This window comes from Sapajus apella, unplaced genomic scaffold, assembly GCF_009761245.1.
Source record: "Sapajus apella isolate SASKATOON/1434 unplaced genomic scaffold, GSC_monkey_1.0 scaffold36, whole genome shotgun sequence".
Lineage (NCBI taxonomy): Eukaryota > Metazoa > Chordata > Mammalia > Primates > Cebidae > Sapajus > Sapajus apella.
In genome coordinates this window covers 21,270,443-21,285,128 of record NW_022436976.1, presented here as the reverse complement: position 1 = coordinate 21,285,128, position 14,686 = coordinate 21,270,443, and the positions used below count along the sequence as shown (strand labels likewise).

Genomic DNA, 14,686 nt, shown 5'->3' with positions numbered 1-14,686 from the left:
TTGGTAGAGATGGGGTTTCACCATGCTGGCCAGGCTGGTCTCAAACTCCTGACCTCAGGTGATTCTCCCACCTTGGCCTCCCAAAGTGCTGGGATTATAAGCACCACCATGCCCAGCCACTTTTTGCTTTTCTTAATTGGGCTACTGGAAAATTTTAAATTATATCTGTGGATTGCACTGTATTTCAGTTGAACAGCAAGCTCTGCCTCATAGAGATTATTCAGATAATGTAGTTTAAAATTTTATTTATTTATTTATTTTTGAGAGAGAGTTTTGCTCTTGTTGCCCAGGCCTGAGTGCAATGGCACGATTTCAGCTCACCACAACCTCCGCCTCCAGGGTTCAAGTAATTCTCCTGTCTCACCCTCCCAAGTAGCTGGGATTATAGGCATGTGCCACCATGCTCGGCTAACTTTGTATTTTTAGTAGAGACAGGGTTTTCCATATTGGTCAGGCTGGTCTCAAACTCCCGACCTCAGGTGATCCTCCTGCCTCGGTTTCCCAAAGTCCTGGGATTATAGGTGTGAGCCATGCACCTGGCCTCTGAACTTATTATTTTATATACAATTAACAAACAGACCGTAAGCCAATGTCTGACTTTCACTGGGAGCTCTTGTCACCCTTCCTCACCTGGATGGTAAGGCCCAAGGACAAGGGGAAGAGGTAATCAAGGGCATCTTAGTTAGGATAAGTTGGCAATGAAAATGAACCAAGATAATTAAAATACAATAAAAAGAGAGTGGGAAATATGGGAAGCAATGGCAGAGAAGTGGTTTCCATTTGATTTCATTGATGTGGGGGTTTAAAGGCTAGGTCTTAAATGTACGTCACCTGTGTTCGAGTGAGCTGATGGAAGCACATCATCTTTCTTGGTACAGAGACAAAGAATAATTTTTAACAGTACATCATCTAAGGCAATCAAATACGTATATGTGTGTATAAATAAGCGTGTCTACCTCCTAGACACAAAGCTTTGGGTCCTGTATTTTGATTCTTTCTCTCTCTTTGTGCTCAACCCATCTTACTGCTCTAGCCTTTCCTAAAATGCCAGTCTCTGTCACTACAAAAGAAACCCGCTCCCCAAGCCATCTCTCCTTCTCTTTACTCCAGCCCCAGGGCAACTCTCTTGTCTCTGAAGAGGATGTATGCCTTTGACACTTCTTATATTATTGTGTTATTCTTATGTTGTTATTTTTCTCTATTTTCCTTATCACCTGTCACTCCAGTTGGATCCTAACTTCTTTGAGTTCAGGAACTAGCCTCTCTTTCTGGCACGTCCTTGCATGGAGGGGCTGCACAAGAATATATACATGAATCCACAGCATGCTGCTAAGCACCCTCACCTTTTCCAGCCTCTGGTTGTCTTTGCTTTGGTTAATTAATATAATAATAATCTTCCAACGTAGCCCATGAAGATATCATCAGAATTAAATGAAACATAACATTATTTAATGTTTTCTGGGAATAGCAGACTAGGTGATTCTAACCCAACCTACTAAGGTCAACTATTTAATAAAATTCCTGGATGGAAACATAATCCTGAATTAAAATCCTGGAAAGCATCAGAGCTAACATGATAGAGAGGAATTACTGGGCAAAAATCTCAGAGAAAAAAAGAACCCAGAGAAGAGAGCCAACACTCAAAGCCACTATTGCACTGTACATATCTACCAATCCAGAAGAAACAGCTGTGAAATTAAACAGTGCTTTAAGTAACTACTTCAGGCAAGGAAGAGAAACAAAAATCAAATCCAGGGTCCACTAAAGGTGGAGACTCTAATAAATGAAACTACTCTTTTCACTCTCAGCCCCACACACATACATGCTTTTAGCAGAGATTCTAAAAGACTACATCTTTAGCGGAAGGCCTGAAGTTAAATCTGGCCTTCACTTGGGATTCCTATCATCTAAGTGGTTTGGGGAACTTTAGCCATTAGCCTTTGAAAGAGGATGGTCATGGATTAGTTGAAGTCACGCAGTGCTTAGGTCAGTATCCTGCCTCCTAACTGGGAACCCTTTCCAGCACCCCACCTGCTACATCTTACAGTGTGGCACCGGGCAGGATGAAGCAACAATCCTCTCTGGAGAAAGATCCCCCCATCTTCTTAGGCCTCAAGCTATTTCTACACGTTACTTTTTAAGTACAATGTTCAGCACAATCAGAGATCACTAGGCTATAAGGAGACAAAACACGATGTGTGAGAACTAACAAAAGAAGTAGGAAATGCCCTACGTGTTTAAATGAGTAGGACACATGGTTGTGCTTTCTGAAACTTCTAAAAATACGGTAAGGTTGAACAGTAGAGCATCTCAAAGACAAAGATTTAACGTTTTTCTTTTGTACTATGATTCATTGTGAGGATTTTTATCTTAAATAGAGAACTAAGGTTTTCCTGTTAGATCAGACCAATAATAAAACATCTACATTAACTACTGTATTTCTAGAAGCTTTTGTTTATGTCAAGTTTTGCTGCCACCATCTGAGTGAATAATTTTTTGATTTTTGCATTGATTTCACTGTTCCATCTTTCCTTCTTAAATATTACTACTACTATGAATAATGATAGTTAATACTCATTTGCTTTACAAATATTAACTCACTGAATTCTCATCATATCTCTCCATAAGGTTGCTGCTGTTATCTTCCCCACCATGCAAATGAGAGAAACACAACCTGCCCAACATCACACAGCCTGGAAATGGTGAAGCCTAGATTTAATCCAGGCTGGCTTCATGCATGTCAGAAGCTGTCCCCTCACTCCTCATAAGATATTATATGTAGATCTCAGATAGTTTGAAGAACCTTCACTCCCAGTACTTGTGTTTATTGGTGCATGTCTTTAGCGGTTCATTCTTAGGACCGTAAGCTCCCTGAAGGGAGAGAATGTAACCTTTTTCCTTTTTAGCTCCTCTCAGCGCTGGGCTCTTTGTTTCCTGATGGAAGATATTAAGCCACCATCGCTGACAGATTGACAGAGCCGACTGATGCTTTTGTTTGGGATGACATGGAGTCTCCGCATTCTCAGGCCTGCTTTGTTTGCTTCTTTTTCAGAAAGTCCAACCGTCATGCTGTCTGCTGGCAGCTTTTCCTCCCCCTATGAGCACCTTAGCCAGCCAGAGACAAAGCGCATGGTGGAGCACTACACCGCCTATCTCAGCGACAACACTCGCCTCATTGCTAACCCGGGCCTCAAAGTAAGTGCTGACATGGGGCCCCATTTCTAGTGTCCCTCTCCACAGGCCCAGCAGGGGGTGCTGGCAGTGAACCTTTGAAGTAGGAATCCCAGCTCTGCATCTGTGCCTCTCAGCTGGAGAGCTGCAGAGTGTGTGGCCCAGGGGGAGGCTGGTCAGCAGTGACCCTTCTGATGGATTAAGAAGCCCTGTGGGCCACAGGGAGAATCTGTTACAGGCCTCAGAAGCAACGGTGGTTTCCAGTGATATTAGGGGGGATGTGATTTAGAGACTAGTGAAACTTTCCCAGCCCTGTCTTACCCCGGGGGGAAGAAGTAAAGTGCCTCTGCTGTCTCTTGAGATACATATAAATAGAAAGTGTAAAGAACAAAGCTTTAGGGTTGGTATGTATATTGTGTGTATATTAATGACTTGCTATAGGATTTTTCTTTGCAAACTCAGACTAGCTAGGGTGAACAATTGGGTGATCATGTATCTGCTGACTGTATTTCTGCAAGCTTTTGTTTTCACCAAGTTTGGCTGCATCCATCTGCTGTGAAAAGATTTTTAAAAAGTAATTGGGCTTGGCTTTTTTGCAACAGAGCTTTGGGAAGCCCTGCCAGCAGCCCACTCTCTTTTCATATGAGTTTTAAAGGATCCCTGCTATGTCTTCCTTTGTTTCCCAGTTCTCTGTCAGAAATGAAGTAATGGCTACCAGCCACGTCACAGATGAATGGATGACACAAATGGAAATGAGTAGCCTGAACACTTACATTGTCCGCCGTTACATAGCAACGCCCAATGGTGTCCTCAGAATTTATCCTGGTTCCCTCATGGACAAAGCATTTGATCCTACTAGGAGACAATGGTGAGTTTTAGGGGCTTCCATTATCAAAGGTGGGAGACATGGTAAATACATACAATAAAGCAACCTCAGGCCATTAAACTAAAGAAGATACCTTCCTGGTGGTGAAAAATGTTTCTGAATAGTTTTTTCAATGCAGCATTAACAACTGCTGTGTGGGTTTTTTTTTTTTTTTTCTATCTACAGTGTTTTTATCTCTTCATTGAAATTTTGAGCCTGAAATTCTTTATGCTTGGCCATTTTAATTCCTAGTGGTTTGTTGGATTTCTACCTTACGCAAAATGTGTCCCTAGTGGATAGACTTTATTTTACTACACATGATTATGGAATCAAGTTACAGCTTATGTATGACCTGTAAAAAATGAACACATAAATTAAAAAACATTCTTTTACTTTAGGCTTCATTTTGACTTTAATTTTCAAAAGCAAAAGCTAACAATACGCTATAGCAGGGGAGTCAATTGGACATAAGAACAGAAATTCTAGTTTGTCTCTAAAACATCTATACCTGTAACCCTAGCAGTTTGGGAGGCCAAGGCAGGTGGATTGCTTGAGCCTAGGAGTTCGAGACCAACCTGGGTAACATAGCAAAATGCCATCTCTTCAAAAAAAATATAAAAAGTAGTTGGGCATGGTGGTACACAGCTGTAGTCCCAGCTACTCAGGAGGCTGTGGTGGGAAGATTGCTTAAGCCTTGGAGTTTGAGGTTTCAGTGTGCCAAGATCACACCACTGCACTCCAGCCTGGGCAACAGAATGAGACCCTGTCTTAAAAAAAAAAAAAAAAATATAAAAAAAAAAAAAAAAATATATACACTAAGAGCTTAGTAAATGCCCAGGGTATGTACTGAGTTCAGTGTCTCTTTTTAAAGTAAGAAGGAATATCAGATTTTTTTAGCTTCTTGTATTGATGCTATAGTCAGATATAAAAGATGAGAATCCTTTTGCATTTCAGTGTGACACAAACATAATTTATCATAAATATTTTTAGAGTGCTAAGCTCACTTTTCTTTGAAATTTACAGAGTAGAGGTGCATACTCTAAATAACATGACTTTCTTTGGTCTCAATTACCTATTAGGTATCTCCATGCAGTTGCTAATCCAGGGTTGATTTCCTTGACTGGTCCTTACTTAGATGTTGGAGGAGCTGGTTATGTCGTGACAATCAGTCACACAATTCATTCATCCAGGTAATACGTTAATTAACTTTATAGCCATTTCTTAAATGTATCAAGGATATTTTGGAAATCTGAATAGAAGAGTACTGGCACCAAAGCTTAGAGGCAAAAGCGTGACCTTTGAAGTGAAGCAGGCTGGCATTTGAACATCTCTCTCTGTGTCACCTTCAATTCCCTAGCTTTCTCCTGACGTCTATAAAATGGGAATGATACCTATCTCACAAGGAGGTCATGTAAACTGAGTCAGTGAAAGGCTGTTAGCCCTGTTCTTGGCAGCCATGATGACCTTTATGAGAAGAAAAAAGATGTTGGAGTCTAAAGAGCCATTTGAAGAAACATCCAGTTTAAACTGATGAAAGAAGTATCAATAGGAGCCTGGCAATTATGATTGCCAGAGAGTTTCCCAAGTAAAGGAGAATTTTTAATGAAGAAAAACAGGCTGGGTTCATTGGCTCACACTTGTAATCCTAGCACCTTGAGAGGCTGAGGTGGGCAGATCACTTCAGACCAGGAGTTCCAGACCAGCCTGGGCAACATAGTGAGACCCTGTCTCTATAAAACATAAAATAGTCAGGCATGATGGTGTACACTTGCATTCCTAGTTACTCCAGAGGCTGAGGCAGGAGGCTTGCTTGAGCCCCAGGAGTTCAAGGCTGCACTCTAGCCTGGATGACAGTGTAAGACCCTGTCCCCCCGCCCCTCAAAAAAAGAGAGAGAAAGAAAAAGTACCAAGATATCGAATTTATTGCCTTTTGTAGTTGAGTCTAACTCTTTAGAATTAAATAAGTTGTTTATTTGGTTTTCTTTTTATAAAAAAGAAAATGTGTCCTTGAAACTATCTCTTAAAAAATTACTTTTTGAAAATTGATTTTCCTGGAATGCTATATCAATATCACTGTACATGTATTTAGAGCGCTTTATATTTCCTGCTTTTAAGGTTTCAGTTTAAGCTACAGATGTCAGTGAAATGTTGGGTGGGGAAGCAAGTCACACGCATTATTTTAATCCCTTCATTATACAAATAGCTATTTTTTCCTAGCAACCAAGAAAGGCCATATTTTGACTGGTATCTGTAATGATGCCTTCACATTTATAGGAGGCAGATTTTCTTGCTTAAGTCTGTGCTTTTCACTGGTGCTCATTATATGTCAAATGACTGACATTCAGTAGAATTCCTCTAATGGAAGCTCATTGGGAGCAAGAATTGGGAGGCTGTAGATATGGAATTGCAATATCATGGCCTATGTCTCTGTGGGAAACGGGGCCCTGCAGCCAGCCAAATGTTGACTCCTTTGTAGGGTATGATATCTGTCTGACTCTGTCAGCTTCTCCCATCATATAATATTTTACATGCAAACAAGTAAACAGTTACTTAGAACAGATCCCTCAGTGTTTTCATTAACAGACTATGTGTGAAGCACATGCCTATTGATGTCTAAATAAAGTGACTTGTCATCCCTCCCATATATTCTAATGAGTTGAGGAAAAGTAAACAAAGGCTGTTTCTTTTGAGGGGACTGCAGTCACCTTGGTCTTTGATTACAATGAAATGGGCCAGAACTGCTAGAACTGGGCTCTTGAAAATGTTGTTATAGTGTAGGGAATCAAAACCCAGGTGTGCCTTACTCTTTAGGTGACCTAAGTGGCTCTCCTCACCTGGCAGTTTATTATCAAGAGCCATTTGCTTTTCTGTCTGGATGTATTCTTTTTTGTTCAGGAGAGGAAGTGTAGGGGCAGATGTTTATGGTTGTATATGTAGGTTTACATGTTTTTCTTGGGATTCAAGTGGGTGGAGTAATTTTTATTTGGTTTGTTTACAAATATTTATTGTGTCAGTCCAAGTGAATCACGATGGAAATATGATGGATTTTCAAGTTAGAAAAGCCCAGGTTCAGCTGAGTGCAGTGGCTCACGCCTGTAATCCCAGTACTTTGGGAGGCCAATGTGGGCAGATCACCTGAAGTCAGGAGTTTAAGACCAGCCTGGCCGACATGGTAAAAGCCTTTCTCTACTCAAAAATAAAAATAAAAAAATAAAAAATGAGCCATGTGGTGGCACATGCCTGCAATCCCAGCTACTTGGGAGGCTGAGGCACTAGACTCACTTGAACCCGGGAGGCAGAGGTTGCAGTGAGCCAACATTGTACCACTGCACTCCAGCCTGGGCAACAGAGTGAGACTCTGTCTCAGTAAAAAAGGAAAACCCAGGTTCAGATCCCTCATGTGGTTACTTTTACATCATGGGTTGAACCTACACAAGTTTAACTAGAGTATAACAAGAGCAAGAAATGGCAGTTGAAATCCTAGATTCTGCCTCCTGAGTCACTCAGTGAGTGTATATTCCCTGAATAAGTGTCTGCTCTTGCCCTGCACAATATGCAACCCCATGCATCTGGTCGTTTGAATATTTTGCTTACCAGAATGTGATTTTACTATTCGGAGCTGTGTATTTTTCTTTTTCTTAATTTTTAAAATTATTATTATACTTTAAGTTTTGGGGTACACGTGCAGAACGTACAAGTTTGTTACATAGGTATACACGTGCCATGGTGGTTTGCTGCATCCATCACCCCCATCATCTACATTAGTTGTTTGTCTTAATGTTAGCCCTCCTCTGTCCCCAGCAGCAGGCCCCAGTGTGTGATGTTCCCCTCCCTGTGTCCATGTGTTCTCATTGTTCAACACCCACTTATGAGTGAGAACATGCAGTGTTTGGTTTTCTGTTCTGTGTCAGTATTTTTCAATCAACAGAGTTTAGAATGCAAGTCAGCTACTACTTATGGTGCTCAAGCAGAGCAACTGTGGCTTTGATGGATGTATGGATAGATAGGCTTTGCAAAGGTATTTTTTCAAATGATTACTGGCGATTTTGGCCTTCAGCTTGAGAACTTCATCCCTCCTAACATGTGGTTCTACTCCCACAAAGTAGATTTTCCATTTATTATTTGCATGACTATAAACAAATTCCTTTTTACCTTTGATTCCCCGCTTAGGAAAGTGAGATATTAGCGCCTATCTCAAATGATTATTTTTAAGGATTAAATTAAATAATGTATGTCAATCTCTTAGAACAGTGCCTGGTATCTGGTAAGGGCTCAATAAATGTTAAGCACTTTTATAATAATGTTTTGTGACCTCTCTGAGGTCATGTGAAACAGGCTGTAATACCTGCATTAAACTGATAGGATGAGAATTAGAGATGATGCATGTCAAGTGCATAGTACTGTACTTAAAAGGTTGAGTCCCATATAGATGGCAGTTATTTTTATCATGCTATTTTTGCTTTAAACCTCTGGCATTTTAACAGGTCAGAAGAGAAAGCTTAAGCTAATATTCAGCTTGTCACGAAGCAGTCCCATGCACTCAGTTTTCAGAAGTGGTTTGGCTGAGAATTAGAGGCATTTTCTAATTCAACACTCACTTATCAGTTACTCCTAGAAGCTCTCTTGTGATTCTTTCATGCACATTTTTAGTACCCTGAGAATCTGGGTTTGCATTCTTTGGAGAATGGCGATGCTGCTAGAGATGAAATACAATCATTAAGCAAAGGACTGGTTAGATGTGTCTTTGGCCATGAAAATCTCACAGAAGTATCGTAAACAACCTGATCTGTTGTGCTTAGAAATGTAGGTTTGGTGTGATTTTTTTTGTTGTTGTTTCCAATGGCATTCTGTATGAGTTGCTATGATAACAGTGTACCTATCTGAAATGCAGGTGAAAATATGAATCCTAGACTTACATAGGCAACATGCATGCTGTTGCTTGAACATGTTTTTCATTTTGAAGCAGATAGCAGTTATACAAGGGAAGTTTAGAAATAAATTGCCTTATACCAAAATACCTATGGGGTATTTTTCACTGAGGTAGCTATAGTATTGTAGAAAGAGCTAGATGTGGGCATTGGTCTCTCTCTACCATAAATAAAAGGTGATCTGATCTGTCTTTTGTGTTTTTGCCATTCTGAGCCTAATCTTGTCATTTATAAAACCGGAACTATGATTCCGTTCTGGCTTTTTCACAGATAATTAAATGGTGTAAAGTTGCTTGGAAACTCTTGAATGCTCTGCAGATCTAAGAAGGCAGTATAACTTCATGGTTAAGAGTATATGCTTTGGAGTTGAAGACACTAAGTTTAAATCCCTGATTCCACCAGCCCATTGTTGGGTGTCTATAGTCCCAGCTACTTGAGACTGGGGCAGGAGGATCACTTGAGCTCCCAGGAGCGTGAATCTAGCCTGGGCAATATAGCAAGACCCCATCTCTTACAAAAATAATAAATAAATTTCTGCTTCTACTAGTTATTCACTATGTGACCTTGACAAATACCTAATTTCCCCAAGCTTCAGTTTTCTGGAAATTATAATACCATGTAAGATTGCTATGAGAAATAATTAAGATTCTTGTGATTTTTCTTTGAAATTTTTTAATAAATTAGGCCGGTATGTGATGGGAGATGATAGGCTCTTAGAAAGTCCCTATGTTGGGTAAACTGCAAATTGTCAGCAACAAGAGTATGGGAGTTCATTGGTCAAATAGCACATGCCTTCCCAGTTACCCATGAGCATAGCTTAAAAGGAGCCAAGGTTCCAAGTGAGAAGTCCACATTTCTGACACACCTAGCAATGTCTTGAAGTGCATTTTCTCCGAAAGAGTGATAAGTTTATTGTCAACCCATGCCTGAGGGCTCAACTTCACTGTTTAGTTTTCTTTAGCTTAAATTCTTTTTTTTTTTTTTTTTTTTTTTAGCTATTCACTGTAAATACACCATCTCATTTAATCCCAATAACAGCCTTATAAAGTAGGTACTATTATTGACTGCATTTTCATATGAGAAAACTGAAGCTTACAAAGGTTAAACAGCATTCCATAAGTCACATATATAGAAAGCAACAGGGTCAAGTTTGACTTCAGATCTGCTGATTCCAGAGCCAGAAACATTAGCACTGTGTTTTACTGCCCAACTTTCCCTTCCTTGGCTGTTGAGAGTAGCAGGGTGGAATGGAGCAAGTACTGGCCTGTGGACCAGGAGAGTCTCATTCTAGAATAGTGGCGGTGCTCTGAGCAGAGTCAACCTTAATGTTGTGGAAAGAAAACTAGACTAGACATTGTTCCTCCTCAGTTTTCTATGACTTTACACCAGTCAGTTAACCTTTGTGAGATCTGTTTTCTTATCTACAAAATGAAGTAAATAATAAAAGTGTTGCTTAGGAGGATTGTTCTTTATCTAGAGGTCTGATGGAAGTAACCATAGTGGTTATACATCCAACTTCCCACCTGATGCCTCTGCACTCATATTTTTGTCAGTCAAGCCACTCTCTGAACATCATATTTCACAACTGCTCAGGTTTTGGGCCAGTCTTATTTAGACAGTTCTACATTAAGTCTTAAATTTTTTTCTTTCTTAAAATTTCCATGTTGTGTTAAATCAGTCACTTAGTTGATTGTTTTTGTTGTGGGAGAAGTAGGGAGAAACAGTGGGAAAGTATTTCTAATACCAATGTCCCTGTGATTGAACATAGCTTTTATCTTTACATAAGCCATGCCTATGGTTCTCATTGATCTTTTTCACCTAAAGTACACAGCTGTCTTCCGGGCACACTGTGGCTGTGATGGGCATTGACTTCACACTCAGATACTTCTACAAAGTTCTGATGGACCTGTTACCAGTGTGTAACCAAGATGGTGGCAACAAAATAAGGTAAGCCCTTTAGGGATGCTATTTCTTTTCCAGCTGCAGAAATTTAAAAATAGATGTCAGGTATCTGTAGTTGAATGGTCAAGTCTAGAAATTGAATTTATAGTCTGAGTGTCCTATTAAGAAGGTTTTTGTTCTTTTTCTCTTCTTTCATTTTTCCAAGATTTTCTTTAGGATTTGGACAGACTGATTCTACACACAACAAGAAAAATAACTGCAGCATGGAATGTACCAAAAGCTCTTGTTTCCCTGAAAGTCAGTAATTAGAGGCTTCCCCTATCTTTGGTACTAGAAAGACCAGAGGGAACTCTTGGGTTGGACTTTTGATGTTCACTTTGTCATTAAACCAAAGTCTTTGTGACATTTTCAGCTGCTTAGACTGTTCCTTTTACATTTCCTCAGAAAGAGACCATGGAACCAAAACTCTCTGCCTCCTGAATTTCAAAAGCACATGTCTGATCAAAGCAAGGGCATTCCCTTGATTTAATGCAGGTCGCTTTTAAAAATAGCTTTCTTAGTTCCATCTCATGGTTCACTTCGTGTCATTGGTCCTGATGAGGAAATGCGGAATTCCTGGCAAACTGGTATCACTAATGTAAAGTAAAATAAAGCAAAATATAGTCTTGATTAAAGCAGTTCTATCTTCATTTATTGTTTCTATCAAATATGGTAGTCCCCCTCCTATCTCTGGTGTCGCTTTGCAAAGGTTCAGTTACCCACAGCGTAATACAATATAGAGAGAGAAAGACTGCATTCACATAGTTTTTATTACTGTTATAATTGTTCTATTTTATTATTAGTTAATGTTGTTAATCTCTTACTGGGCCTAGTTTATAAATTAAACTATCATAGGTAAGTATATACAGGAAAAAAACCATGTATATAAGGTTCAGTACTGTCAGCACTTTCAGGCATCCATTGGGGGTCTTAGAATATATCTTCCACAGATAAGGGAGCAGGACTACTATATACTTTTATACATCCCCTGCATGTTGTTATTTTGTGTGTATTTATCATTGGAAGAAGAAATTATATGGCTTACTTAAAATCTGTTGGTATAAGTACTTAAGTCTACTTCCTTCAGGATCTGCCTCTCTGGAAAAAAACAATAAACTTCCCATTCATCCCTCCTTGCAAAAGGTCTGAGTCCATCTTACTTGGACTGGGTGGGCACATTCTTTATGGGTACATTCTGGTGACCACAGAGTTGGGTGTAACTCTCACCTTTACCTGTATCCTAGGTGATCCACAGCCTCAAAATTGTGTACCTGTCTACCTGCCTGCAAGCTTCCCTTCATATTTCCAATGAGTAGTTACTGAGAACCTGAGATAAATCCAATTTGTTTCAGGGCTGGCAAGATAAATACTCTCTGAATATGTTTAAAAAAACAAAAAAATAGCTGATATGAATGAGGGGCATCACTTGTTTTGGTACAGATGCTTCATAATGGAGGACAGGGGTTATCTGGTGGCGCACCCAACTCTCATCGACCCCAAAGGACATGCACCTGTGGAGCAGCAGCACATCACCCACAAGGTATTTGTCACAACGCTGAGCAGCTCAGTTCTCCAACCACCTGCAGCTCACTACATGGCATATGTCTTCTGTTCTCTTTGGCCTTGGTAGGAGCCCCTGGTAGCAAATGATATCCTCAACCACCCCAACTTCGTCAAGAAAAACCTGTGCAATAGCTTCAGTGACAGAACAGTCCAGAGGTTTTATAAATTCAACACCAGCCTTGTGGTAAGTTGATCTGATTAACACTCTCATTTTTCCATCCCATTATGGAGCATAAACTGGAATAATGGCTAATGTCTAAATATTATCCTTACCTGTTTCATTGCCTTAGAATTACAGAATGATAAGAAGAGACGGGACCTTCGTTCTTGTTTCCAGTTTGATGATTGGTAGATACAAAGCTCAGAGTAGAAAAGTGAATGTTTTAAGGTCTCACAGTTGGTATTTTGTTTTGGTTTTGTTTGTTTAAAGACTTACCCAATCTAAACCCTTTGAAATATCTGCTGAAGTTGGTTCCCACACTCTTGTGTAAATATATGTGGCACCATGTGTTCCTCTCTTCCTGTCTTCTAGAGATCACTCGGGCTCCTTAAATTCCCAAGGCCAAGTTAGGTCAGTTCCTGATCATTTGCCCTATGAGATGGGAACTCTCATGTAAATCATCTGAACATAATGTCTTTTTTTTTAGCTTAGAGTACTCTGTATAATTTGAGCTGCTGCAAATTTACCTGGTTATGGTTAAAGATCTTAAGGACATTCTCATTAATTTATAAATAATCCTAGTTGGGAGAAAGCAAAAATGGGGAATGATAGAACATTCAAAAAGCTACTTACAGGAAGTAGGTTTTTTATTTAGAATAGGCATTTATGTCAGTCATTAAGTGTGTAATTTTTTTAAAGTACTGGGTAAAGAAAATGTGGCATATATATACCATGGAATACTATGCAGCCATAAAAAACAATGAGTTCATGTCCTTTGCAGAGACATGGATGAATCTGGAAACCATCATTCTCAGCAAACTGACACAAGAACAGAAAACCAAACACTGCATGTTCTTACTCATAAGTGGGTGTTGAACAATGAGAACACATGGACACAGGGAGGGAAACATCACACTCTGGAGTCTGTTTTGGGGTGGAGGGCTCGGGGAGCAATAGCAGGGGGTGGGGAGTTTGGGGAGGGCTAACATTAGGAGAAATACCTCATGTAGGTGAATGGGGGATGGAGGCAGCAAACCACCATGGCATATGTAACAATCCTGCAGGATCTGTACATATACCTCAGAACTTCAAGTATAATTTTTTTAAAAAATTGAAAATTATATAATATCAAAAAAAAAAATCCTAAACTGAGTCTCAAAAACTCTTATTGCAGAAAGCAATTATCTGGTGGAAGAGAAGAGTTTTAAAAAATGAATATGTTAATAGAATAGTGTGTTCAAAGCAAGGGAAGTCATTATTACCCTGCTGAGACGCCATACCATTTTGAGGAGCACTCTCTTTAAAGAAATCATTGACAGTTGAGACTGCCAAGTAAAGGTCTCATAGGAAAGTCTGACTTATTCTGTATATCTTCTATCATTTATGCAATGGTTTCTGGAGTCTTCAGCACACAAAGCCAGGATACTCAGGTAGATAATGTTCAAAAGGCTAATTTGAATAATTTAATAGCCCAGGTTATTCCCAAATGGAATTAGAGCATTCCTGGGTATTGGCACTATCAGGACTCCAAGCCTGTGTTATTGCTTGTATTCTAGAAGTGGGTGTCTTCCAGACAGTAAGAAATTCATGTAGACCTCTAAAAACCCATTCAGTGCTATGATTCTCAGAACCAAGCTCCTCCTCATCATGCATATATATAGGATGAATGGCATGGAAACAAGCCTGGAGTAAAATAATTTGCCTAGTGTATCTGACACACATGCAGAAAAATGATTACACACAACTCTACAATACCACTTTGTAATCTTTGATTTTCTAACACAGTAAACAAAATTGGCAATTCAAGAAACTTGCTATCACATTTTCTTGTTATGGAATGAAGAAAAGGGATGCTTTCTTTAGTTGGATTATTTAAATATTCTAGAAGCAGAAACTTACCTCTTAGAGAGGTTTGATTTTTAAATAATTTTATTATTCTATAACGAAAAAGATTCATCATCCAAAAAAGGAAATACATGATTTGTGGTTAATTAGATTTGCATGTGAATACATTTTAAACTATTCCTTACCTGAAAATTGTCTTTTTTTTTTCCCATT

The 14,686-nt window shown here is 39.4% G+C and overlaps 1 protein-coding gene across 2 annotated transcripts in view; it reads left to right on the top strand.

The window, feature by feature from the left end:
- Positions 1-14,686, top strand: part of CACHD1 (cache domain containing 1) — a 228,469-nt gene that overhangs the window by 187,761 nt on the left and 26,022 nt on the right. For both annotated transcript variants that reach the window (XM_032296745.1, XM_032296744.1), the window contains exons 14-19: positions 3,053-3,195; positions 3,858-4,039; positions 5,116-5,226; positions 10,789-10,911; positions 12,346-12,445; positions 12,536-12,652. In XM_032296745.1, coding sequence (XP_032152636.1) covers positions 3,053-3,195; positions 3,858-4,039; positions 5,116-5,226; positions 10,789-10,911; positions 12,346-12,445; positions 12,536-12,652 — 776 coding nt within the window. The remainder of the gene's footprint in view (positions 1-3,052; positions 3,196-3,857; positions 4,040-5,115; positions 5,227-10,788; positions 10,912-12,345; positions 12,446-12,535; positions 12,653-14,686) is intronic.